At 39.6% G+C, this 27,722-nt stretch overlaps 1 protein-coding gene across 2 annotated transcripts; it reads right to left on the bottom strand.

Annotated features, from left to right (window-relative positions):
- Positions 1 to 106: 106 nt before the first annotated feature.
- Positions 107 to 18,553, bottom strand: EBAG9 (estrogen receptor binding site associated antigen 9). Of its 2 annotated transcripts, XM_033065012.2 has the most exons (8): positions 18,385 to 18,490; positions 12,514 to 12,689; positions 11,497 to 11,594; positions 7,940 to 8,018; positions 7,585 to 7,743; positions 5,575 to 5,682; positions 4,453 to 4,544; positions 107 to 636 (listed from the first exon to the last, which is right to left on the bottom strand). In XM_033065012.2, the coding sequence occupies exons 3-8, from the start codon at positions 11,577 to 11,579 to the stop codon at positions 516 to 518; spliced, it is 642 nt and encodes a 213-aa protein (XP_032920903.1). In that variant the 5' UTR covers positions 11,580 to 11,594; positions 12,514 to 12,689; positions 18,385 to 18,490; the 3' UTR covers positions 107 to 515. The 2 variants fall into 2 exon arrangements, with proteins under 2 accessions (XP_032920903.1, XP_032920911.1); XM_033065020.2 differs by lacking the exon at positions 12,514 to 12,689 and having other exon boundaries at positions 18,385 to 18,553.
- Positions 18,554 to 27,722: the final 9,169 nt, after the last annotated feature.

Genomic DNA, 27,722 nt, shown 5'->3' with positions numbered 1-27,722 from the left:
CTTCTACACAGGTCAATATGATCTCCCATGGAAAACTTTTAAGTGTTTACAAATACTTTGATAAAAGAGCAAAAGCAGACTTTTTTATCAGGCAGGAAGCAAAGGGTTCTTTAAAACTGTTTAATTACATGTTTCAGGTAAGCACAGACATTACAGGTAGATTTCCCACCACTCAATATTTACATTCTTTTCTCTAGGCTTGAGCTGTTCATTAAGAGTGTTTTTCAATCAACATCCTTGTCAATCACTTTTGCTGCAAAGAAGGGTGATGGAAAAGAACTATTGCAGGACATTCCATCAAGGCATGATTTTCTGTGGGGCTTTTCTCCTTCAAGAACTACATACTAGTAGTTCAAGATATTTTGGGAAAATCCTGGCTTCCAAGATGACCTGAAGAATGCATTGAAACCAAGCAGTGTGTTGAAGTCCTAGAAATGGTTGAATCAATACCAATACATATGTTGTGGAACCAAAATTCTCTTTTCACTGGCACTGCCACTGCTGCATGGTTTCTGTTAGGACAGTTTTACACCAATTTTGTTCTGTTCCTTTTTCATTAACCTTTGTGCCTCTTTCTCCATTTTCTTTCGTTGCTGTTCTGCTGCTCTTTTTTCCCTTTCTGCTATCTTCTGTTGTCTGCAATTAAAGAAAATAACAGACAATCAATTTTCAGCAAGGTCATACCTTAAGTTCCTGTCAATATATACATTACTATAACTAATAAAAACAGACCTTCAATCTATTGTCATTAGGCTCAAAACACTCATTCTTTTACTGTGCTGAAGTCCTTCTTTTCAGGTTAATCTAGAACTGTAGAATATTCTGAGCTGGAACCCACAAGGATCAAAGTCCAACTCCTGGCCTGCACAGGACCATTCCCATGAATCAAACCATATGCCTCAGAGTGTTGTTCACACAGTTCTGGCAGGCTTGGTGCTGTGACCACTTCCCTGGTGAGCCCGTTCCAGTGATCACCCTCTAGGTTAGGAACCTTTTCATAATATCTAACCCAATCCAGTCTAGATTTAGGCAGTAGTATTTGTTCAATTATTCTGCAATTTAAAAGCCACTAGCTTCTCAAAGATTCAGAGTAAGTGAATCAGTGGGAGTATAAGACACTTGTAAGGCCTAGAGCAAAAACTAAAAATCTATCTAATGCTTTCAGCAGTAGCTCAGAAGTTCTAAGTTTTTGCTGGTTTGGTTATTTAGGGTTTGAATGTGTCACCCACTATTGTGCATTCTACCTGACAGCTGACAGAGCTGTCAGTCTAGCAATATGCAGAGTAATAGTATTTGCCACATTATAGTGGCAGATTCACAGCTCCCACATTTCGGAACTGATGCAGAAGGGAAGAAGTTCTATGCACACCAGCCATATATAGAGACAGCAAAGTTGCAAAAAGCTATGTGGTGTTAATGTTGCTGTTCATATCAATTCTGAAGGGAGGGATCATGGCAGCTCCTGTTTCTTTCCCAGGGATGACCCCCAGGAGACAGTTCCTGCACACAGCAGTGGTTCCACGCCCTCTGCTGTCTGGGAACCTGCATTCAGTTCTGCCCAGAGAGAAACCTTCACCTCGCCTCAGACACCGCAACTGGCCAACAAAAATACCAACAAGAGCTGATATAAACTAAAAATGTGTGAGATTAACTGCTTCCTCTAGGATAAAATCTCCACTGGTAATATAAAGTCTGAAGTTGCAGATGTGTATGTAAAAATTGCAGACGAAACAAAGTTCCAGCTAACTCAACTGAAAATGCAGTTTATCATCCACTATACCAATTCATCACCAGCTGGAAAATTTCATTTCATCATAGCCCAGAACCTGCTGGAAAATGGGGAAAAAAACACTACAGGAATTTCTCAGGCTCTGATAGCCTACTCTTCAGCACTGTCTTTCTGCATCCTTAATTCCAGGGAGCATCTGACTTACTCTATGTGCTCTTTTCAATTGTTATGCTTATTCATAAACTCACCAGATGCCACAGGATACAGCCTTCACTGCTAATTAGCAGGACACAGCCCATTTCTGCATGGCTGATCAGCACTCCACTACTACACAAACATTATTCTGGTCTTACTGAGCACCAACATGTACCAGACACAGTAGGCTAAGGGAGACCCTTACTTTTTCTGCACACTCATTTCATTGTCAAAAAGCACCACTGGATTATAGTCAGCATTAACACTCTGGAATGTTAGGGGGATTCTGTCCTCTGTTTGGCAGTATGAAATATTATACAAGTTTTTTTCAAATGTTACTCTTAGGCATTAGGTCACCAGAGTGGCCACAGGATCTTCAGATCATTTTCCAGATTAAGATGGAGACTTACACCATTAAGAAGAGATTTCATACAACTTCCTTACTACACTGCTGAAAGCAGAGCCAAGCCTGTCTAATACTATACTTAAGTTTTACATTAAATACCAGATGTTAAAGGCCAGTGATGTCTACTGCAGGAGAAACTAAACCCAGAGAGGATTTTCTATCAATCTTGCTAAAAATCAGTCAGGACTTTACGCATTTACAGCTAAACATTGTTATTTCTGTGTCACGAATAAAACAAAGGCTTTACTTCACCCAGCTGGGATACAGCTTACATAATGACCAGCTGTATTGAGGCAGCCAGCCATAACTGGGCAAATTGTATATCTGGACAGCTGGAGTTCTGATCATGTTTTACCTACTGGAAATATTTAGACACATATTCCTTCTGTAACAACTGCAGTTTGATACTTTTTAGTGAGGCCAAAAAGAAATTGGATGAAAAGTATCCATTTGAGTTGAACCTTTTCAACAGTAAAGATGATAGGCTGAAATCTTTAGGATAGTTCAACCAATACCATGACACTTTAAAAAATTAAAGCTTTTGGGAAATCCCACTGTTATCATCATATAAGAGATCTCTCTTCCTAAGTATTCTAGAGCATGAAACTGACAGTTGGCAAAAATATAACTTTGAGCACCACGGAAATATTCACTGCACAAATTTTACACTCCATGAATAAACCAGATAATTGTTAGTAGCTAATTCATATACGCCAAATCCCTGCTTTAGAAAGTTTGAGTACTACTTTTGACAGTCCTAACACCAGCTGCAATGGACTGTGGCAATGGTTAAGTAAATACAACGCAGCCTGCACAGCTAGCAAAAGTAGCTGTTTCATTTCTCAGTTAAAAAAAAAAAAAGTCTTTTCATTGTCTTTAATTCTCAGCAGACTGCACTCTAGCTATTAAAGATCTCACTGTGTCTATTGATATTCTATATAGGAAAAAGTATTATCTGTAGAACAAATCCAGCCCAAAAGCACATCATTCATGTCACAAAGCTTGTACTTCAGTAGAAGACCTGAAACTGTAATGACGTTTAAAAAAAAAAAAAGACAAGTAAGGTATTGACCAGAATGTTCACATAGTCACCAGATAAAGTTTACAAAAATATTTGCATTACAATTCTATTCTCACATGTTAAGCTGCTGCAGAGCAAGACTGACAGAGATAATAAATGGAACCAATTTTCATTATGATTAGAACATTGAAAGTGAGCTGGTAAATTCCTTCTTGTCTTATTTCACAGATTGAAAAAGTAAATTTTTCAAAACATTACAATAACTTGATCAGAATCCTTTTCTTTTCTCTACAATAGCTATTTTCCTTAGAATTATTTTTGAATATATAATGTCTTTCTTTCATGTTATCACTAGTGCACCATGGAAGCCCTGTACTTGTGATTTAGTGCGCAGAATTACAGCAGCCCAGGAAGCTAAAGCTATCTGAGGCTACTTACCTGACAATGTAGCAAGCAATAAATTTGATACAACTGTAAGTCACTACCTGTTCAAATCATTGTGTAGGATTAACTTAAACTCAATTTGCATCTCTTTACCCTCCATACTCCTTAAAATAAAGAAAAAAAGAACACAGACTGAACGGCTGAAATACTCACACTTTGTGCAACACCCTGATTTTACCTTCAGCCTTATCAGCTAGTTTAGTTAAGTCAGAATAGCCTAGCTCCTACAGGGATTCCAAGCATACACTTATCACTTCACCTTCTGTCCTGAACTATTTTTATCTTATGCACATGGTTATGATACTTTTTATAAGGACATCGAGTGGTATTTTACTTAAGTAATGTGATCTGAACATAATAAATTGTTGGGATTGGTGGGGCATTGTTGGGGTTGGGTTTTTTTAGCTCCTGCATGCACATGTGTTAATGTGTTGTTCCAGGGATTTTCAGATTTCCCCTACTATGTAATCTACTAAATTCATTAGATCCAAAATGTCTTCTGCTGAATACCAGTTACACAGAGATTAGATGCAGAAAAATAATTTGTCTTAAGAGGCATTTAACAATTCTTGGCTCTTACTAGAAAGGTGTCAAATAAACAAATGCGATTCTTTTACATATAAAACCTTTACATAGTGTTAAAGTAATTTCAATCACCTAAGAACTTCTTCTGCCTGCCAAGCAGCGTCTTCCTCTTCTTCCCAGGCATTCGTATTTTCTTGCCAAGTGTCCAGGTCTCCCAGTTCAGGCTGAAACAAAAGAGAAGTTCTAAGCATATGGAAAAATTAGATAGAACACTGGTGTTGTGACTGCCAGAGTGGCTCCTGGATGACAGCAAAGTTTCCTTAACATTTATTTTTAACCTTAATGTTTCAGACTTACAGAAATATTTAGAGTATGGCAGTGCTTCTCATCTTATTGTCCATGATTCTTCCCTGCTGTAATACTGAGTTTTTTCAGTTGTCAAAGGGTTTTTGGACAAAGGCAGGAAGGAAGTAGTGGAGTGCATTTTTAGCAAGAGGAAGATAAATTGAGCAGATTATGTGAGTAGATAGTGTAACAGACTTCTGGCAGTTGCATGGACAAACCAACATGTACATCCACATTTTTATGTCCAGTATCAGTAGAGTGACACTTCTACTAACTAAAAGTCCTTTCCTGAACTATTTTCATAAAGGATAGTGCAAGGAGGTGGTATGACCATTCTGTACTGCTTCCTGCCTGTACCCTTTTGCGCACAATGTTAATCAAAGGAGAAGCACTGTTAAAAAAGGCAAAGGGCAAGGGAGGGAGCATCTCCTGCTAACTGGCCAGGCTGTTAGGCAACTGGACAAGTTTTTTCAAAGGCTAAGGACCAAAAATAAGGAGACTGCTACATTACAATCCCTACAGAAAGAGAGAAGCAGTTAAAAATGGGTCCAAGATAACAAAGTAAATAAATAATAAAGTTTATTATTTATTCGGAGGCTTTCAAAAAAGCCTTCTTCTCTTTTGTTAGCAACTCACTGTGTAAAATCCAAAACTTGTAATTCATTGCTTTAGCAGATTTGGAAGCATGTAAGTATATGGAAGCTTCTTACGTTTTTATCACTAATCTGTAAAGTTTCTCAACAGAACATTTTGGACTACTTCATTCTTCACTCCATTTTAAAACTATTTCAGTTATTCCACAGATATTCCCCTTACTTCCCACAATGCACACCTGAGGCAGACTATTCCTTCCCCTACAGAACATCATTTAACTGACAAATACAAGATCAATACTTAGAGCATACTTACAGATTGATGAATAAAAGGAATATCTTGTGTAGCTGCTAATCTGCTAGAGAATCCCGTGTTTCCCTCTGGAATCCCAAAATTTAAAGGCTCTCGTTTTTTAATAACTATCTGAAAATATTAAAAAAAAAGCAACACAAAAGTGGTAAATCAAAGCACGGCCCAGATTCCTTGGTGTTCATATAACTCTGAGTACTGAGTGTACAGTACTCAACACCTCACTGTCCCTTAAACCTGGACAGGTTCTGAAAACTGCACAGGCAAATGAACTTGTAAGTGAAAGATGCTAAATGCAAAAGGCAAGAACTCCTCCTCCCCACGCAGTTTTTTCTTGAGTCACATAGAAACCTGTGACTGTATCAAGACAGAGATTGGGCACAAAGAATCACAGATCAAACAGTCACATCTCCCAGTACTCATAAAGCTGCCAATTATGTGATATATCGCTTGGAGAAATCCTGCTTCTGTGAGAGGTCAGTTTAAGGTACCACTTTTGAGGACAGTGCTGTCTGCACAGTTGTACTGCACCATAGTCTCAGCTCTCTCAACTACTCCAATGACGTATCTGTGCACTTTCAATAGCTGCAAATTCTGTCAACATCAACTAGTAAAGTTCTGTACTGGTTTGGCTGAAAAACAGTGTTTTTCCAAAATCAGTTGCCAAGATCACATATCCTTCTCACTTGTCTTGACCTCAAGCCACAAACTTTCAGTCTACTTTGAGCCTCTGCTGCTTCCCAACAAGGCAGATCCACAGTTCCACTGCCTGTATGCTAGGAAAGGAAATCCAAGAAAGGAAAAAGAAAGGAAACAGGACTAGACAATCTTACTGAGCAATGACAGACTTATTTGACTGAAGTTCTATTTCCAAATAGGTGAGTATAGATGAGTGACATGAGTAGACTGTACCTCAAATTCAGTGGAAATAAACACTAATTCATACTGAATGTTAACTTGGCCAGGTTAACAGGGATGTTCTTTACAGTGCCTGCAGTGATCCCTAGAGATACATTTAAATTAAACCCAGTGTACAGTACTCAAACAGCATGGACTCTTCCTCAGTTTCGTTCTGAACCTGAAGTTGATTCTATTAGGCAAAAAATATCAGTAGCTATAAAGGAGAAATTTACCTCTCCTTAGACCTCTTCTGTTCCTCAGATTTTGGGAGATCAAAATCTTTAGAAGAATCTTTAGAATTTAGGAATTTAGGATACTGCAGATCCAGAAAGCTGACACCAGTATCACCTTCAGTTCATAGGACTACAGGAAGATTCAGGTTGGAAGGGACCTCAGAAGGTTTGTAATCAAACCTCTTCCTCAAACCACTGTCACTCTAAGGCTGATGAAAGTACTTAGGGCTTATCCACTTGGGGTTTAAAACTTCCAGAGAGAAAGGCTGCACAACTTCTCTGGTAACCTATTCCAGTACTTGTGAGGGTTTTCCAGTTGACTCCAAGACCTGACCCAACTGAAAGATTTGCACATAGAAACAAAACCAGCAATTTTAATCAGTGTTTATTTACAGCCTTGATGCTCCTGTAGAGATGGTCTCCTGTCTTGTCTCCATAGTAAAAATGGACATTTGAAGAACAAGTTATTCTGAAATATCAGTTTCCTAATTCCAGCCTCCCCAATATAACTTGGTGAAACATAATAACCATTGTTCTCTGAAACAGCAGGGCTGCTCCCTCAGACTTAAGTAGAGCAAGACATGGCACGTCTTTGTTCAAATATGAGCACAAATGACTAAAGGGTTCACACAGTACACTTCCCAGAATCTTTAGAGTTTGAAATTATTCATAAGTTTCCGATAACTTGAAGACTAAAGACGTAAACATGTGATAGCATCACATTTGTTAAGATCTCAAAGATCTTAACACTGAACATGATAAATTATGCACCAGTATCTACTCTCATTTACCAAAAGCACCTTCTGTAAGTTGCCAATTTACTTGCTTTTATTTTAAAGCAAAGAAAACCCTCCATAGGTCTAGTTGAAAGTGTAATACTTACTTTTTGAGTTTTTCTTATAGTTGGTGTCATATCTTTGAAATAATCAGGTTCCACTTGCTCCAAAGAATTTTGCTGAGCAGCCACATTACCATTGCCACCTTCAATCTTCACACTTGTAGGTGCATCTTCATCCCATGAAGACCAGTCTTCTACTTCAGGCTGAATATAAGAATATGTTACAAGCTAATATTACCTGCACGTAAAAACTTGTCTTTTTATATCTTGTTGAGATATATACTTAATATTATATCACATATAATATATATGTTTTGGTGTATATATATCAATCCAATATTGGAGGACTTGTATAATCACCATGTTAAGGGATTAAGTCACCTACCACTTTAACAATTACCTGCTTAGGAACAGATGAATAATCCACTGTGGTTGGCAATGTTATTTGGTCTCCACTTAATTTTCGCCCTCTTCCAGACCTGAAAAAAAAATGTAGGATTCCTCCAAGCTCTGAAAACATAAGCACTAAGTTTAAAAAAAACAAAAAAGGAAGACTGAGAACAATGCTACTGAAAATAGTCATGGTTAAAACATTCAGTGCTTCAGTTACCTTTGTATTAACTACTGTCAGTAGAAGACTGCTAAGCAAAGGAATTTCATCATTAATTGAAAGTTGTGTTCACAAGAATATCAAAGTGCAATTTACTTTTCTAATTGCAGTGAAATAGAGGAGAAATACTTCTGAGAAATATGAAAATGGACCAATAATAATTTTATAATTTAGTCATAATTTTTAGATTGTCAGAGCTTATGAAACAAGCAGTAGTGATCTACATTTGCCAAACAACCATTTCTATTGTAAAATGAGAAATTTTTCTGTTTGTTTTAAATTTTAAACTTTCTGAGTTGCTTGATTTGAAAGCTCCTCTAGAGCTCTTTTTTCTTCAAAGTCTAAACAGAGGTAGTATGAGATTATGCAAGTCAATAGCTTTAATTCAATTCATGATTCTACTTAAAGAAGACTTCCAATGCATTTTCAGCAACTATATAGAATAATTTTAATTGAAAACACTAATGCATTGCAAATACACCACCTAGATATTTACTTCATAGAAACGTTCAAAGACCAGAATAATAATTAAAATATTCCTAGCTGACATTCACTGTATTTTAACACCTTACAACACAACAGAATGCAATTGAGGCTCACACTTATGTTTTTCCCAAAGAATGTAAGCTCTTACAGCAAAGCACTCATGTAATTGACCTTATGAAGCTTGGAAAAATCTAATGGCTTTTTCTTACTACTGATGAGAATAAACTTCAATTTCTAGTTTCTATCCGTTAGTTTTAGTCTTAGAGAACACACTATCAACTGACTAGCTGAATTGCTTGTAATATCACCACCACTGCATGCTGACAAGTGACTAGATATAGTTTTTCTACTCTAGACCAAACATTTCTCCTTAGGGAAGGTCAGGTGCTATCATCAAATTTTCGAGTTTTATTTAATTAACTCTACTTCCTTTATAAGCTGTTCCTTTAAGTTGAAAAGCAGCAGATTTAGGGGTAAAGGAAGATGAAAAAAGTGTTCCCTCAAACACATTAGGAACTTTTGGTTGACGAGATTTACTTGATACCTCTAAAGAAACCAAGCTTAGAAACATCCTCTTTCAAACCTCTACAACATACATCCTAAACACTATTTACATTTAATACTATTATAAGCCATCACTTCTGCACTGAGTTTCTCCATATGATCTAGAAGATTACCAAGTGGTTTGTAACAAACATTAATCAAGTCAAAATAGTAACAGTGAGAAGGCTGAAAGTAGGAGGAAAGAGCTTTTGTCACACAACATCTGAAAGAATATGGTACACAGAGCAGCACCAAGGAAGGTACAGATCTCCACTTCTTCTAGAAAGGGAGCAAGATGCTTATAGGAACAGCTGCTCCACAGCCATCATTAGATACTGATCACTGCTCTGAATGCCACATGCCTCAAGAATTATTGGATTTGTTTCTCCTTACTAATAAGCAGCATCCAGATTTCTCAGTTGAAGATAACTACAGATTTTAAATGGAAGGAAGTTTAATCTCTTTTTATACTTACATGTTTCATTTCCTGAAAACTGTATTCAGGCAGTCTGTTTTTTATCAAGAAAAGTTTTAACTAAAGAAAGGATTAGTACTGTATGTAAGCTCCATGCTGCCTAGAAAGTTGTACAATCTCTACAGGCACTTGTTCAAATGAAAACCTAATGTGAACTATGCAATCTAAGTAAGTACTAGCTCACATCCATTGAATTAAAATGCATGTTTAATTAAATCACATTTGCTAGTTATTAGGCATAGTTATACGGAGGGGTGCATTAGAGGAAAACAAAACTTATCAAACTACACTTTGCAGCTGACAGTGAACAGAAGAAATATCTGTAGCTATTGGCCTGAATTAATGCGATCCAGGGACTTGCTTATATGAAAGACTTTACATTTTCATTTCTTCAACTAATTGTTATTCAGCAAAGAAAGGTTTTCCTACTCTGAAGCAGTTTCTCAGCTGTTCAAGATTATAGTTCATTCAGAAGTTGGAAAAAAGGATGAAAATACTGTCACTACACTTAGAAAACAACTATCTGCTTATTAAAAATATCTTTACACTTAGAGAAATGAAGGATCCACATAATACAGAAGTTATGATCAATTCAGTGTTTTGACTTCTTTCAGAACTTGAACAAGTATTCTTAATTTACAGTAATTTCACGACTATAAGGCACACCCTTTTGACTAAAATTTTGATCAAAACCCGGAAGTGCGCTTTATAGTCCGGTGCGCCTTATGTATGGACAAAGTTTGGAAATTTGCTGACACCTGGAAGTGTGCCTTATAGTCACGAAATTACTGTAATTTGGAATTCAAATCACAGAACTAAGGTTGACATCTATATAATTGTATGCAGCATAAAAATGTATCTTTTTAATGCTTCACTAGATTTGTAGTGAATTTACCAACAAGTCAGGAGCTTCCTCTTATTCTTGGAATAAGTAAAGGTGAGAGGAAATAAATAGTTATTTTGTGTCTACCACATAATCTGCATATGCTTTAATCCTCACTGAGAAAGTAGTTGTCATACACAAAAAGAGAATACATTTCTCTAGATTGCTGTTTATGTAAACAACATGCTACAAAACTGGCAGGGCACAGTAGTTCATATGACAGCATAGTGCCAAGAATTGCCTCTATTGTACTCTACTACTGTATTATTGAACTCTACGACTCCACATTAACTCTTGAAGGTTTTCAGATTGCTTCTAAGTATTACACTGCAGCATTCATGAGTCTGTAACTCAAAAGAACACCACATATGACTTAAGAGTGCAAAAATTCTTCATCATTAAAAAGAAAAAAAAAAAGCAGTTTCCTTGAACTTCAATCACTGTCCTCCAAACTTCTGAAAGAATCTTCAATAGGCAGAAGAATCTGAAGTCTCAGGCAACTTTTTTGACAAACAGGATGAGAATTGCCAACATTTGTAATGACAGCCTACAGAATTATGCCAGGGTGGATGCTCCCACTAACTGAATCTCTTAAAACACAATGTATCACTTGCTAAGTACTGTTCTTAAATGCACAGCACAGCTTTTCTTCAAGTTTGACATGGAATAGTTTTAAAAGCCATTTTAAAACCCTGTCATAGCTGTTTACAAAACCTCATTCAGTTACCATACAACAAAATACACTCACAAATACACTACAGACTTTTGTAACTCTGAACAAATACACAAATTAAAGAATTAATTTGATTTAGTTTTCATCTGTGTTGATTGTTTTGCAATTAGTAAAATCAGAACTGGTAAAAGTGTGGCTGGGTGCTGGGAGGAGGGCAGAAGTGCAAGAACCTGTAATTGAAAAATGGAAAAAGGTAACCAAATTAAATATCAAATTAAATTGTTTACCTGCATATTAACTTTTTAATGAAAGAAAGCACTGCTGCCAGGCAAGTACAGACTTTAAAGAGTCGAAACTGTGTTATGGCCATGGTAAGAAACCCTTCCTGCAAAAGAAAAAAGTTAGATGCAGAGGATTATACATCTTTATACAGGACTTAAAGACAATTCCCTTAGTTGCTACTAAGCTAGGACCATTCCATGAAGCTGTATTAATGCAAGGAAAGGGAGCAGGTACCTGGAGCAAAGATGCTACCTGCCTACTATTGGATATTTCACTGATGTAAATAATACAAGCATCTAATATACATGGTCTTTAAAGAAACAGCACAAAACCACAGGAGAAGTCACAGTTAAAGACACTCTTAAAGAGGAAGCACAGGCAACCATTTGCAGTGCCTGTGCAGCTGATCTGTTCCAGACACTACCAGTGGCATTGAACCCTGGCAGTGTAAAACAGAATAAACATCAGAGAGAGGTTCTTGCTCGCTTGAGCGTGTCTTGCACATACAAATTATAGGTTTAGTCATTAAGTGAAACTCCAAAACTAGCTGTTTAAATTTACCTTCCATTTTGATGGAAATGTATGATGAGAACAAACATTCCTTATTTTAGAGCTAGTCTCACTGAAAAATCATCATCAAAGAAAGATTCTTCATCCTGTGTGAACTACTGCGCCAGTTAACCCACAGAGCTATTGATATTTCTTTGCCTGACTGGATCATTACAGCAAACACAGAAAAGAAAATATTCATCTTTGGCTGAAGCCACTCCTGTTTGTAGTTATTTTTTAAGTGACAATTTGATAATCTAGAGAATTTATACTCATCATACCACATCATTTCAACACACCACCTTGAATAGCTACAGGCTGACTCAGAAAAAGCTCTTAGAATTCAAGGACTTCTTTTCTCTTCCACAAGTGAACATGTCAGAGTAAACAATAAGAGGTTAGGCATCACAAACAGCTTCTCATTATACACATCTATACTTGTAACCACATTTTCTGTTGCAAGTTTAACATACCTCCTGGTGAGAAGAGAAGGCAGCCCTGTGACATTTTCCTCAGGCCATGAGTATTCCATGGAAGGACAGCTTGATTTCAAATATGCTATGGCATTTAAATCACTTTTTATAATCCAGGCTTTAAGTTAGGAAGAGTCAGGAAGGTGGATCATTAGGTAGGCTGCTCCAATACTGTCCTGAGGATTTTATTAAAAAGGTACATAATGGGATTTGTGAGCTTCAAGGAGCATAGATGCATTTTTATTGGTGCTCATTTGCTAGATAACGTAACTACTATTAAACAATAGCAATACAGTACTGGAAATATTGCTTTACATATTGTCCAGAACAGGACTTTCTGCTACTGAAAAATCATAGAGGGGCTACTAAACAAACAGGGCCTTTCACTGCAAAATGGAAGGCTTAGGTCAGTAGTTCCCACCAAATTACAGACTGCACTATGGAGCTGTAGCTCAGGAGAAAGGCTTCATAGGGCACCCATCACCTCTACTTCAACATTTGTGCTATTTTATTTCATTTCATAAGAGACTTAAAAATGTAGAGAACTTTATACCAGGTTGGATTGGCTTTTCATCTGACAGAATTAGAAAGCAGTCAGTTCCCACAAAGAAGCAAGAACAGACATTGTCCTACATATTTAGCTTTTAGCTTAAAAGACTGGATTGTCATTTCATATTATGCTCAAACACTTCCTTACCTTTCAGAATGAGCAATGTTGACAATATCTAGATGACAGAAGAATGCATCAGTCAAGAATTTGAATGATTAGGAAATAATGGAAGTTAGTGAAAGAAGAGTGAATAGTAGTAAGATGGAAAGTTCTCTATCTTAAAGGTAGAATTTATTGCAAACTAACACAGAATTGGTGAAAGAAAATGGGGTTTTTTAGGAGAAGCAGCTAGAAATTATCTGCTTGGATTTGAGGCATGAAGAGCATGTGACCTGCTGAAATTGTTATAAAGGTACATCTTTTCTGAAAGGAAGCTCACTCCACTCTACCAGAATTCACTCTTTTATCAGCTTGGTGGGCAGGAGGGAAGGAGTAGAAGAGTACTCAGTGTTAGCAAGAATAAAGCTCTTCCCTAGTTCAGGCTAACTGCTACACTGGGCAGTACAGACAGACCCTAAATTTAAAAAACTCCTAACTATTGACTAAGAAGGTTGTTTTAGGAAGCCCCCAAAAACCTCTGCAGACTCAATACTATTTATGCCTAAAGTCAAGGAACTAGGAAGATTACTAAGTGTGAAACTAAAAGCAGAACAATGTTCAACTGTGTCAGTTACCAATATACATATTTATATGTGTACATATAAATGAGCCCAGTTTTCAACCCATCTCCACTTTTTCATATATCAAATTGTATACTGTACTGAGCTCTCAATATAAAGTTAACTGAAAAAAACATAATTCACAAGAACTCTGGCTTGCAGAGTCAGTGGACTGACTCAATAACAGTGAAGTTCTCTGCTAACAAGAACTAATCATCAAAAGTGAATCCACTTCACAGGTCATTCCCATATAAGAGTGATTACACTTCCAGTATCACCAGTATGCCCATTTGGAAGAGTTCAATAGCTACCATTATTCCCCATGACACTCAGATAACTTGAACCTCTCCACTTTCCACGTGTCAGGCAAAGATTTCAGAGTTACAATGGGATCTATTGCCAGTTAACCATATTTGTGATAGACCTGCATTTCATTTCAGCTGAGCTAGAATTTGGCCCTTCAAAGGCTGGACTTGATAATCTTGGAGGTCTTTTCCAACTTTAGTGACTCTGTGATTTAAGACACGAGCACTGTTTCACCCGTCTCTTTTCTGAACACTGATTGCAGTGCACTGATTCTTCCCAGTTAAGCTCCATACACCATAAACTGTCAGATGCACAACCAGAGTTTTGCCAACAATATGCTATCAGCCAGCCATACTAGTGTTAGCAATCATTTACCTTCAAAAAGAACTTTCCTCTATGTAGCTGTTTTTGATACTGCTATTTATGATATGAAGTAGTATATATGTATAAATTTAATATTATTTTTAATAAATTAATTTAAAATACGATCTTGAATAAATTATTGTCTCAAGGTAAGGATAAGTATTTTCCCCTCTGTTTGAAACAGTGCTTGAAATATGTGCATTGTTGCTCTAAGAACAGCACTACCTGAAAAGTTAAAGGTTTGCTAAAAATTTTGAGTTTTGTTTGGTGCCTTTTAGGGTTGGGTTCTTCTGTGCTTGGGAGATTTTAGGTTAATTAAATTTCTCAGGGTAAACCATTTTATATTTGGAAGTGGTTGTATGAATACAGATGTACACAGAACCCTAATTTTCCTCAGTTCACTGCAAATTTAATTCACGCTATACCATTATACTAAACTTGTTAAGTGAAACAAGGTGTTCATCCTTTTCTTGTCCATCTTTCTCAGACACTGGAAAGAAGCACAGCCATGTATCTTCTCTTTCTCCCGGGAAAAAGTACTGAACAATGTAATGCTAAATGGCAGGGCACAACATTCTATCTATCTTTCTTTTCTTAAGCCTTTCCTTGATAAACAACCCCAAAAGAAACTACAACTGCCAGCAGTCAATTGTAACACAGGATGACAGAGACATAATGCAAAGTTGCAATGCTACATCAATAATGCTACAACATTTCTTAACAGATAGAGGCAAATGTGAAACACTGGACTAAAATTCAGAAAATCTGGTGACAGTTATCTGCCAGCCTGATGCATCCTTCTGCATATCACACCTCATGCCTCAGCTTCCCATTTACAACATGATAGATTTCCTTCTCTCACTACTGGAATTGCTTTGTTACATTTATGAGACTGAGGGTCAAATGAACTTCCATTACAACAGATATAAACAAGCAAATAAGACATAAATCCTGATCAATATAATACTCATGGTCAACTCAACAATTCTGTAACAGACACTAAATTTAGCTGGAGTTTGACTTGTGTATCTCATACTGCCTTCCACTGGTAAAAAGTCACAACAGGTGTTCACACGGAATGTGAGCACAGAAAGGAATAACAGACAACAGCCACAAGATGTTAAACATTTTAGAGTCAAGTCAGAAGAATGAGGAAACTTAAATATTTTAGGGTCCCATAAGGGAAATAGAATGAAGGGAAGTAAAGTTCAGCATTTAACTGAACAGTTTTATTTTGCTTACAGCTTGCAACAATAGTCTCATTAAAACTCCTGGCACCTCTACTTCACTGACAGCAGCCAGCATAGTCCACCCACAGGTGGACTGGTTACTCAACTGTGGTGCAATAAGCAAGACTCTCACTGTTTATCGTTGTACAATAAGCACACCTGGAGAAACACTTCCTCTTTCATAATCTAACTGTGCACACAAATATCACTTAGACAGGATTTCTACAGACAAACAATTCTAAAATAAAGTCACTTTGGGGACTAAAATTATTTTAGAAACTTGCTTTCTTCTAGTGAACTCATCTTTTACTGCCACATCAGCTTTCTTTCACATCAGTTCACCTGTGACTCTGGAATGTAAACATAGACACACCTTGGAATCAGTGATTTTAGCCCATACCAAACACAGCCAGATAAATAACCAGAAGATGATGCCTAAAATAACTTGTCTGATACTGAAAGGCTTCCCTCCAATTTACATAAGGAGACAAAAAAAAACCCCTTCACCCTTCTAAAGTAAAACAAGAAGTTCATTTCCTAGTATAAAAGATTAACACAGCCTTGAGTGTTTACATTTGTCAGCACCAAAAATCCATACTGGTTCAGTAGTGCTTTTGTGTTATCTGCCTCAAAGGGCAGATAAAACCCTAGCAAAGTTTCAGTGGTAAGGACAGAATTTCTTAAAAGTTGATCTTGTATGAAGCTCTACATAAGTGAACAGTCAATTAAAGATCAGAAGTAGATTTCTAGAGAGATGGAATTTTATTAAGATTGGTAGATAGAGATAAAAAACATGATTTCAAGGACACAAACCCTCCTCCAAATCACGTATGTTACAAGATGTATAAAGACACTTTGTATTTTAAAAAAGACAACGTAATGATTCAAGAAGAGCTTTCAGTCAGGTACTGAAAGACAAAACGAGCACCTCCTGCATTTCAAAGACAGCAACATGATTCTGTAGCCTAATAAGAGGTCCCACTGCCCTCTTCCTGGTTGATTTGCTTGGTTTCTTGGTTTTTTTCATCACTTTACACAGAAACATAATATTGGGAACACATGTGTCTTGACCACTGGGTTTAATAAATAGACACCTTCAGTGGCAGCATCACTGAACCTTAAAGCCATGCTATTATGGCATTAGGGAGAGAAGCAGAATCAGAACAGAAGATCAGGAGGCATCTCTTCTATCTAATTGCAGGGAAGTTATTGTGGGATGTTTGTAGAGGTACTGTAGTTTCAACACTGATGTTCCAACTTTTAGTGCAAATACCCTAATTAGGCAGTTGAAGTAGCTGGGACAGAAGACAGCTCACTCACATTAATCACAGGCAGAGTGAAACCATCCAAGGCACTCAAATCCAGAAAGAGATACTATCAAAAACTGCAGAAGATACTGGAAGTCAAGGCAGAACGTCTCTAATTAAAGGCAGCAAAACCTGGTGACAGCAGCCAATTCCCGAGTTATTTCTAGACACCAAATACTGATATACAACATACAGAGTTTCAACTCTTTTTTAAACATGTTACTCCCAGAGCCATAAAACTTCTGTAGCAATACCACCACATCTCACCCCTTCCTCTCCAAGAAACTGAATATAGCTACAGCCTCATTAATGTGAGCTCCTGAAGCTTTCTGTTCGGAATTAGAATAAATTCTACTCTTCAAGACAATATTGGTTGAAATAGAAAGTTTATGTCCACTGAATGATCAGTTATTCTTTGACAATTCCTTACCTATATATATAATCACTGTCTTGTGAAAAGCAGCACACAGAACACATCTTAAAGTAATGCAATCTTGTGAGACTACACTGTAACTTCATTCACCTTTGCAACACATCTTTTACATAATGCACTAATTCAGGTAACTCACTTCACAAAACTGAAGTTCTCAGACATAGAACCAGAGTACATGAGACCCCAGTTCTGTCTCAGTCCTTATTTGCCATCCTATACCTAAGTTTTCTGTAACTACATGGAATGCCAGAGACAACAAATGATCACGTTCATTGTTACTACTACAAAATCATCTTGCGATGCCTGTCTTGAGGAGAACCAGCTATTTATAAACAATGACACTGACAAGAAGGCCTAAAGAAATCTCTGCAGTGCACATGTGTATTTCCACAGAGCTATAAAGCAGTAAGCTATGCCATTTTTCATTAGATATGCAACTCAGGCACTTATACTGTAAACTCATGACCAAAAAGCAGTGTCCTACCATTCCACTGACCAGCCAAGGCTTGAATATTATTAAAGACAGCACTGATGCCAGATAGTACTTAATTTTTCTGTGAGCTATTAGAGATTCTTAAATACTTAAAAGTGTGCTAAGAAATTTTCACACTACATATTATTAAATCTGCCCGTCAGCGTAAACAGCAGACAACCCCCAGCAATGCTGTCCCACCACAAGCTCTGACAGGACGTGTGCCCTCGCCCCTTCCCACGGGGTGCCAAGCGCTTGATGCCCAAACGCTGCCTATCCACCGGACCGCCAATTCACGTTCTTCGCAGCCCAAGAGATCCCCCCACTTCGCCCCGAAGGGGCCCGGACCGGTCGGGCAGAGGCGGCGGGGCCGGGCGGCGGGAGAACCGCGCGGGCGGCTCTGCCCCGGGAGGGAGGGCGCCGAGGCCGGGCCCCTGCCCAGCAAGGCGGAAGCGGCACCCGGCGGCGCAGGAACCGACCCTCCCCGCTCACCTGCCCCGGGGGGGAGGCCTCGCCGAGGGTCGCGGGGCTCCAGGGGCCGAGGCGGCCGCTCCCGCAGCCTCCGGCCGCCCCTCATCCAGAGCCGGGCCCGCGCCGCTCCGCCGCCGCCTCGCGCGCCGCCATCTCGGCCCCGTCACCCGGGAGACGCGCCCGCCCCTTCCGGCCGCTCCGCCGGCCTGCGCTCCGCTCCGCTCCGCTCCGCCCCGCCTGCCGTGCGCTCCGCCCCGCCCTGCACCCTCTGATCCGCCCCGCCTGCCGTGCGTTCCGCTCCGCCCTGCCCCGCTCTGATCCGGTCCGCCTGCCGTGCGCTCCGCCCCGCCCTGCACCCTCTGATCCGATCCGCCTGCAGTGCGCTCCGCCCCGCCCTGCACCCTCTGATCCGATCCGCCTGCCGTGCGCTCCGTGCGCTCTGGCCCGCCTCGCTCCCCTCCGGCCCCGCCTCGCCCCGCCCCGCCTGCCGTGCGCTCCGCCCCGTTGCGATCCGCCCTCCGTGCGCTCCGCCCCGTTGCGATCCGCCCGCCGTGCGCTCCGCCCCGCTCGGCCCGCGGGCACACGTGGCGGTCGCAGAGCCTGCAGCAGGCTTGGGGAGCCGCTGTGCTGGGCTGCCCGCACTGCCCTGCCCTGCCCTGCCCTGCCCGCGGAAATGGAAATAAGTCTTCTCTAACAACATAGTTATGCAGTTTCAAGATTAATAATAAATAATATAATAACAAATATAAACACACCTTAATTTCTAAAAGCAATGGTCACAGGGATAATTACTTCATTGTTCAAAAATGTCATTAACCCTCTGCTCGGAAGTTTTTTTAATATCTTTTGTAGATACTAAGAATTAACCATATTAAACCACATTACCTGACAATTTGCAAGTGTGCTAATCTTTTACATCTATGGCAATTTCAATCACTTCAAAGTTTGATAGTTCCATTATCCTGACACATTCATATCTACTTAATAACCCATTAATAACTTAATAACCTCACTGTGTCTGTAAAAGTGAAACAATCTCTCTTTCAATATGAATTCTCCCTCCTACGGGATATGTACTTCATTTGTTAGTTTGTTCTCTCAAGTGGTTTATTAAAGCTACAAATAGCTTTTTAACTAAGAGTACCTTTCTTCAATTACACTCCTGATGCATTTTGTAGTAACTCAAGTCTTACATTCATGGAATAGATTTTACCTTCAACAAGTGTTTGATTATGGTCAAAGTAGAGTTTTCATAGTTTTAACCACAGAAAAATTGCAGGGTTTTACGTTAAAATTCAGAAGTAATTTTATACACTGCTGCTACAAATCTATTCATTAAAACATCTCATCTCCAGATGCGAAGGGGCAGTTCCATTGTTAAATATTTTTTCCATTCCTTTGTAGTATTCCTGAGCATATATTTTGGGTAATATCTAAGTATTGTCTAAATAATTTGCTTAAGTTCAGACAAATGTGTATCCTAGCCTGTGTGAAAATATGACCCAGTAAGTAGCCAAGCAGTCACAAAAGCCCATTTTTTTTCCTGGCTGAAGCTGTACTCTCCTCTGCCAGTGTATCTTCCTCCCCTTATTCCCACTAAGCCTTGTAGAGGAAAATTCCAGACCAGATCTTGGTAAGAAGCATTTACAGGAAAATTCAACAAACTGACTTTTAGCAAGCATATAATATACAAAAAGAATATTTGTAACTTGTAGCTGCACTCCAAGTAGCTTTTTTGGAAGCAGTGGCCAAAAGAGGCCAAAGAGCAGCAGCGACTGCCTAGGTCTCCCTGAGCTCAGACAGCTGCACAGATCTGGTCTTCTGCTGGACTGGGCAGTTTCATTGCACCCCTGAGGAAGTTTCAGGGGCTCTCTCTCCTTCACACATCTCTGAAGCACTGCCCTTCACACTGGAGCCTGGCCAGCTGACAGGACCTTTTATGAGGCAGAATCCCCAGCCAGCCTAGAGGAATGCCCACCTCAGGCTGAAACAGGCAGGCTGTTTTATTCAGTATTGTAAGAGCTCAGAGGTGATAAGAAGTGTGTGATTTTAACCTAGTGCTGAGTAATTTCCTGAAGACACCATCCTGGATTCTCCTCTCTGCTGACAGCGTCAGCTCCTTCTGCTGTTTCTGTATTTAATATGATGAGTTAATATGCAGAATAGATGGTAGGAGTGGTACCAAAATCCAGTTTTCCTTGTCCCTGCAATATTACTCATATTTCTCTACTGAAAATTTGGGAGAGGATGATGGAACCTATTTTTATTTTATACAGCTAACTTATCACTTCATTACTAAACAGAAAATCTGCCTTCCATCCTGTCATATGCAGCCGTTAAGTAATCTTTCTTGACTTACACAGCCAGTCTTTTGTTCTTATAAGGAAAAAAAAATGCATTAAATTGAAGTTATCAGAAACTGGATCCTTGGCACCACGTTAGCATTTGAATTCAAATCCTCTAAATACTTGAGTACCCACCTTTCTTCATGAAAATATTTATTTTCATGGATGTGTTTGTGTGTGCATGCCTGCACATGTATTATTTGCAAGAAAGCAGGAGAGAGAGAGGACATAGCATGGAAACATAATGTCATGAAATTTTATTGGAAAAAGCATTTAGAAAAGCAAAGGATTTTCTTCCAAAGGTTGTTTTAGGTTGTGGTTGTTTGGTTGGCATTTGAGGGGAGAGAATAATGAAGCTGTTCTTTGTTTCTTTTTACTTCAGCATTTATTAGAGGAATTTTTACAAATTTAGAAAATGAAAGTTCCTTTAATTCATGCCCTTTGCCAGATCAAATGATCTAATTTCAAGCAGGATTGCTCTGAAGTTAGGAAAAGAGCTAAATAGAAAAATGTTAATACTGAGTCCTCACTTTTCCCATTTTGAAACAAATCAGTTCAGCAAAAAAGACCTATATTATAACTCAAAAACTTGCATTCTTATCTGAACACCAGTTGTTGCCTTAAGTTTTAGCTTTTATATATTTCGGATTCTGTACTGCCTTAGTGTGTGACTCTGAACTTCATATCAAGTGTTGTGGAAGATGGGTTGAAAGGTTAGTGCAGAAGGCAATTTCTCCCAATGAATTACAGACGTACTGATCACTGAGGAGTGGCAAGATCTGTGCCTGCCCAATGAGGATGGGTGTTACAAAAGAGGAGTTAGCTGGCCACAAGTTATAGCTCCAGTCTGAGTCAGAGCTTGAGAGTCTGCTGCAGTTTGGGATGGAGCCTGCTGGCTGTGCTGTGAGGAGGAAGGGACATGTGGTTGTGTGAGGGACAGATAAGGTGAGGTGATGTGTGAGGGATGGGCAGGGTAGGTGGTTGGGTAAGGGAGAGCTAAGAGTTTAGCCAGACATGTAAAAGGAAGAAGGAAGCTTGTAGACAGGAGAGAAGGAGTCAGTACTGTGTGACATTGCCTATGAGGGAAAGAGTCAGAGTTGTTAGAAAGAAGTTAATTGAAAGAAAGCATGGAAAGTTTTCTAATAAAGAACTGGTGGTGATGCCAGTCTAGTCCATCCATAATTGCAACAAAATGTTAGCAAGTTCTCTTCACAGTTTAGTTGGACAAAACAATCCTTTTTCAGCCTAAGAGCCAAGGACACTATTATAGCTTCAGGCCCAAGAAGTGTAAACAATGGCAAAGTGAGGAGAGCAAACTGGGCTGATGGGACTTCATAACCTGAAGCAGTAATTGGACAATTAACTCCAATATGTAATTGGACCAAAACTTATAAAAGTGTGGAAACTCGTGACGTGCTGTCCATCTTGGGTATGGCCACAGCTGGGCTCTTGTACTGCCCAAAGTGTATCCTTTGAAAGCCTTTTAAATAAACACCTACTTTATTCCTTTAACACTGTTTAGCCTGTGTTTCAGGCAGCCTCTCTAGGCATTGCAGTGTGCCAAGACCAAGCAGCTGTTGGAAGTGTTGAGTTCTCAAAATTTGTCTAAAAAATGCCAGCTTCAGACAAACCTTACTGTCTTAGTAAAATTTGGACTGGGAAACTAGATCTCAATTTTGATGTGGGGGGAAAAAACTGTCAGCTCATTTTGAATACAGCTGTGAACCTCATGTACCTACAGTCTTAAGGAGAGAGCAATCAAAGAAAGGATATGAGGAAGTAAGATAAATACATTTTTTCATTCATTATACAACTTCCTCATATGAGGGGAAGAGGAAGGGCAGACACTGATCACTGCTCTGTGGTGACAGGACCCAAGGGAATGGCCTGAAGTTGTGTCAGGGGAGGTTAGGCTGAACATCAGGAAAAGGCTCTTCACCCAGAGGGTGGCTGGGCACTGGAGCAGCTCCCCAGGGCAGTGGTCACAGCACCAGCTTGACACAGTCCAAGAAGTATTTGGACCATACTCTCAGACATGTGGTGTAGTTTTTGGGGATGGTCCTGTGCATGGCTAGAATTTTGATTTGATGATCCTTGTGGATCCCTTATAACTCAGCTTATTTTGTGATTCTGTGATTATCAAGTTTTCCTGTTCACTTCATGATAGTGAGGAAGCATTTTAAGTTATATTTATCTTTACAGCAGTCAGTAGGCTGAAACCAGGCTTAGATCACACTCTCTTTGATTTTTATTTAACAAAGGAGGAACAGTCCTCTTCTGGCCATTGACTATTCCATGAAACTCCTCCTGAAAAATATGCATCAACAGATTTTGAAATGTAAGCTGAACAACTCAAATATTAGCAAATTGATCTAGGGTTTGGGCAGAAACTCATCTCAGAATGAGATGTGCATGAAAATGTTAACAGATTAGCTGGAGACAGCATTTTTCAATCCAGGTTACAAAAAAGGTTTCGTAATGTTTAACTATTACTTCCTATTCCATTATAGCTCCTGAGGATAATGCATTCCACCCAGCTAAACCTGTGTTTGGGGGTAACAATTTATGCTTGTGTTCAACTAAAGCAGCATTTCTCTTTGTGGGAAGTGTTCACTCTGGATTTCATTTCTCAGTTTCTGGAAGAAACTAAGCAATTGCTGCCAGCTCCAGGGAGCATGCATGGGTGAGTAATGTATTTCCAGAAAGTTTGGTTAACTCTAAACTAAAGCAGTTCTTCCTTAAAGGCATGTTGTACTCAGGAAAGCATTGAAAAATGGAGGATCCACCACACTTCTTCACTGTTTGTTCTAGTCATTAAGCAGGACTTTTAAATTTGAATTTGTCTGACTTCTATTTTCATGTACTCCTTAATCCTTTCTCTATTAAAGTTTCCTTTGTTTCCTTTTTTCACCCTGAGAAGATTATGACACATCACCACCATATTTGGTATAACTTTCTTTTCAATAGAATGACACTGGGAGATTTTTCAAGCTTAGTAAGCAGTGCTGTCCCTGAATAATTCCCTTTTCTCTTTCAGTACTCCATTTTTTCCTACTTCTTTTCAAAACTGCAGGCTAAATATCAGACTGACAAATGCAGCATACAAAGCTAGGATCAGTGTTATGCTCATCTCTGCTCATATGTATTCAGAGAACCCTCAGAAGCAGATGCTGAGTTTTTCCCTATGGTTTCAGTGTCATTGCTTTCCAGGGAATTGTGTTGCTTTTACCCTGAACACTAGATGTAAAACCCCAACACTGTGCTGACTTTGTGCTCAGACAGTGGATGAGAGCCAGGCAGCACAAGAGGCCAGGTTGCTCTGCCCTTGTCAGTGTTCACCCACAGGCTGCCAAACACAAATTTGATCAACAGCAATTTTATATCTTAACTCAGGATCAGTGGTGGAAAGAATGGATGGCTCTTTCCTAGTGGCTCCAACAGAAATTTGTAGGGATTTCTTAGAGGGATATTTTTTTATGATCTTTCCTATATCTATATCACTACTTAAAAGCTAAACATAAACATTTTTAAGAATAATACTGTTCAGATGGAAAGCATCATGGGAAATGTGAAATACACAAAAGTGAGATTAGGCCTTTTGTTATTCCAAGCAGAATAACAATTAATCTATTTATTACACTAAGGTGGTGAAATATAAATTATTTATGAGGAAAGGAATTAGTTTTTCCTCATTTTGAGCTCCAGTCATTACACATTTGGCTCTGCAGCCACAGCTGTTTCTTTTTTGGAAAATGAATAGCTGAGAAAAAACAGGCCAAGTAGAACTCAACTCTGATTTCAATTGCAAATAATTAGAAATTTAAATAAAGCCAAAGAGACCCAGCAGGTAGAAACACTGGATATTTTTAATTGCTCCAATGAAAACTCAATCACTAAGTTAAAGCCAAACTCACAAGGTGCCACAATTGCTGCAACTAAACATATTCCATAAGATGATGGCATGGATGAGATAGTGCAGAGCTGTCACCTCAAAGGACCCTCCAGAGAGAAATGAGAAGTAGCAAATATTTTGTAATAGCACTGATGGAATGTTACTGGATTTAAACAGAGTTTCAATGTCCTTGTTCTCCAAGTGATAAAGGGCCGTACTGAAATATGGCAGCAAACAAGAGTGGAGAAGGAACAGGGGGAAAAGATAAATAATACCACCCACCCCCCCAAAAAAAAAAAAAAAAGAAATTGGAAAAACCTATGATAGCAAATCATTCTAAGTCTAGACTGTAATTTTGACATCCTAGCAGAAATCATTGGTGATGTCACTGGCTTATGACTTTTTTGACTGGACTAGGTCAGTATAGAGAAGTGTTCATGGGAGAATAATTATCAAACAAATTAGAATCAAACAAATTTCAGCTCATTGCACATTTCAGACCCCTCAGGGCCTGACTGAGGGATAGGCTAAGCTAACTTTTTTCTATTGGCCTTTCAATTTGCTAGTAGAACTACTCAATTTGCTGTCACATAGAATTTGGATTAGTGCACATCCAGAGCTATACCAATTTACTCTAACTGTTATCCAACACATAATTTCCATGTCTGTTTACAAACTATTTTATTTTTGCAGACTTGTCTACAAAAAGATTGAGCTGAAACAGCTACTGGAATGTGTATGCACTGGGCCAGCTAAAAGAACTATATAACCACAGCTGAGGTAATTCACATCAATCATGACTTCTCACTTCATGGCTGTTTAGTGCTGGGTGCTGTCTTCCTTTGTAAGGAATCAGTGCATTTCATGACATTTAAAATGCAGAAATTTTAAAAATTAGCTAATGCATCCCTCTGTATATGCTAGAGGTATGGAACCTTTAAAAACTCAAATCATATTTTCAGTGTGGGGGAAATAAACCTCAGCAGGACAATGCTCTGACTAAATATGAATCCTAAATGTTACTGTTTTCAATACTCAAACAATCGAGTAGAAACTGAGACTGTACATCTGAGAATAAACCTGCAGTTAAAACAAAAAAAAATGAGGTCACAAAGAAAGCATCTCTCATTTCTGGTATCACTGCAAACCTAACGTTTCTTAGAAGATCCATCGAGATACCTTACCTTTGACCAGGACACTCCAGTCTAATTTGCATCTGCCTATGTTGTCCAACATGCTCTCTGCTCATCTGCTCTCTACTTAATGGAGGCTGCACTGGTGTGATTAACAGAGCTCCCATGGGGAACAAGTGCCATTGGGCTGCTTACATCAAAGAGCAGCCAGAGGTACCCTGAGACACGAGCCACTGGTGTATCTCTGGAATGCAGCCACTCTTCCTTCTTGGTCTCTGAACACTCTTGCATTTTAAGCCGGTCTGGGCAGAACTTTATAGCTTATTTTTGGCAGCATGTGAAAGAGCTTGTTGTCAAGCCTTTAGCTTCAGATTGGTCAGCACATTTGTTTGAAAATTTGTACAGCATTCAGTCTTTATTCTGTGCCAAGTATGAGCTGACTGCAGAGGGCTACATTGCGCTTACAGCAACTGCACTTCAGCTGTCATGTTCCAGGGGAAACTTCAAAAGTTTACAGATGAGACAAGTCTTCCACAGTTCAGTGTATGAATACCTTAAATCTAGCCCTCTCCCACCATAGTGAAGGAAACCAGTTGGTAGCTCTGGAGCAAGTTAATTATGTACTAGCTTTGAGTATATGAAGTCTGGAATGAAGAACTTAAAATAATTGTGCATATGTGCAATTCAAATAGAGCACACAGCAAATAAAGTTACAAACATTGAAATAACATACTGTGCTGCTTTGGATGGGATGGAGTTAATATTCTTCACAGCCGCTGTTACAGGGTTTTTTTCAATTTGTGCTTGAAATAGTGTTAAGATAGGGGTGTTTTCATTATTGCTGAGCAGTGCTTACACACCATCAAGGCCTTTTCTCCTTCTCACCCCCCCAGTGAGGGGACTGAGGATGCATAAAGAGTGGGAAGAGGACATCCAAAACAGCTGCCCCAGCATGGGGGCCAGCAGATAAAGCTGCAGGGAGAAGCAAAGGGGAGATATTTGGAGTGGTCACATTTGTCTTCCATAGTAACTTAAGTGGGATGGAGCCCTGCTTTCCTGAAGGTATCTGAATACCTGCCTGCTGAGGGGAAGTGGTGAATGGATTCCTTGTTTTGCTATGCTTGTGTGCATGGCTTTTGCACCACCTATTAAACTATCTTTATCTCAACCCATGAATTTTCTAGCTTTTTACACCTCCAATTCTCTTCCTCATCCCACTGAGTGTTGGGGGAGTGAGTGAACAGCTGTACGGGGCTGAGTTGCCAGCAGGGTTTAATCCATGATACATACTGAATGCAGAAACGCATTTTAAAAAATCACGGTGGATCTTTAAGTGTAAGAATTGTCTTCTTTCTGACCTTCACCATTACTTAACAGCATAGAGGCAATGACATACAGCAAATATGCTCAAACTGACATGAAGGTAGATTTAAAACAGCACAGGCAAGGCCCTCAGGAGGAATATCTGCAGGAGTTCCACGATCCCGGTTCCAGTGTTGTTTCAGTCTTAGCAGCAACTTGGTTTTTGTAGACAAAAGATGTTCATGACCAGCTACATCTTGTCCCGTTGATGTTGGTATTATCCTAATTATACCAACTCCTCTCTACTGCCAATGTTCACCTTTGGCTGTTGCCAGACCTCTCTCAGACCTGTTCCCTGGTCTGAGCAGGCACTGGAGCGCTCTCAGCCCGGCACTGCCGCTGTGGCTCTGCCAGCCCCGCGCAGGTGACGCTCGGGCTGAGCGCAGCGTGTCCCAGCAAGGGTCCCTCGGTGTGCTGCGGCTCCTTCCCGCAGGGCTGGGATGCAATGGGAGCACCCACCACCTTCCCCATGCGCTCCCGGCGAGGGTCCCTCGGTGAGCTCTGTGCCCAGCACCGCGGTTCTCCCGCAGCCCCCGGGGCTGGGGTGCCGTGGGAGCGCTCACCGCCCTCCCCGTGCGCAGGGCACGGCTGCCCCCGAGCGGCTCCTCAGCTGCGAGCTCGCAGCAG

The sequence above is a fragment of the Catharus ustulatus genome, chromosome 1 (assembly GCF_009819885.2).
Source record: "Catharus ustulatus isolate bCatUst1 chromosome 1, bCatUst1.pri.v2, whole genome shotgun sequence".
In the NCBI taxonomy this organism is placed as follows: domain Eukaryota; kingdom Metazoa; phylum Chordata; class Aves; order Passeriformes; family Turdidae; genus Catharus; species Catharus ustulatus.
This window is presented reverse-complemented; position numbering and strand designations above follow the sequence as displayed.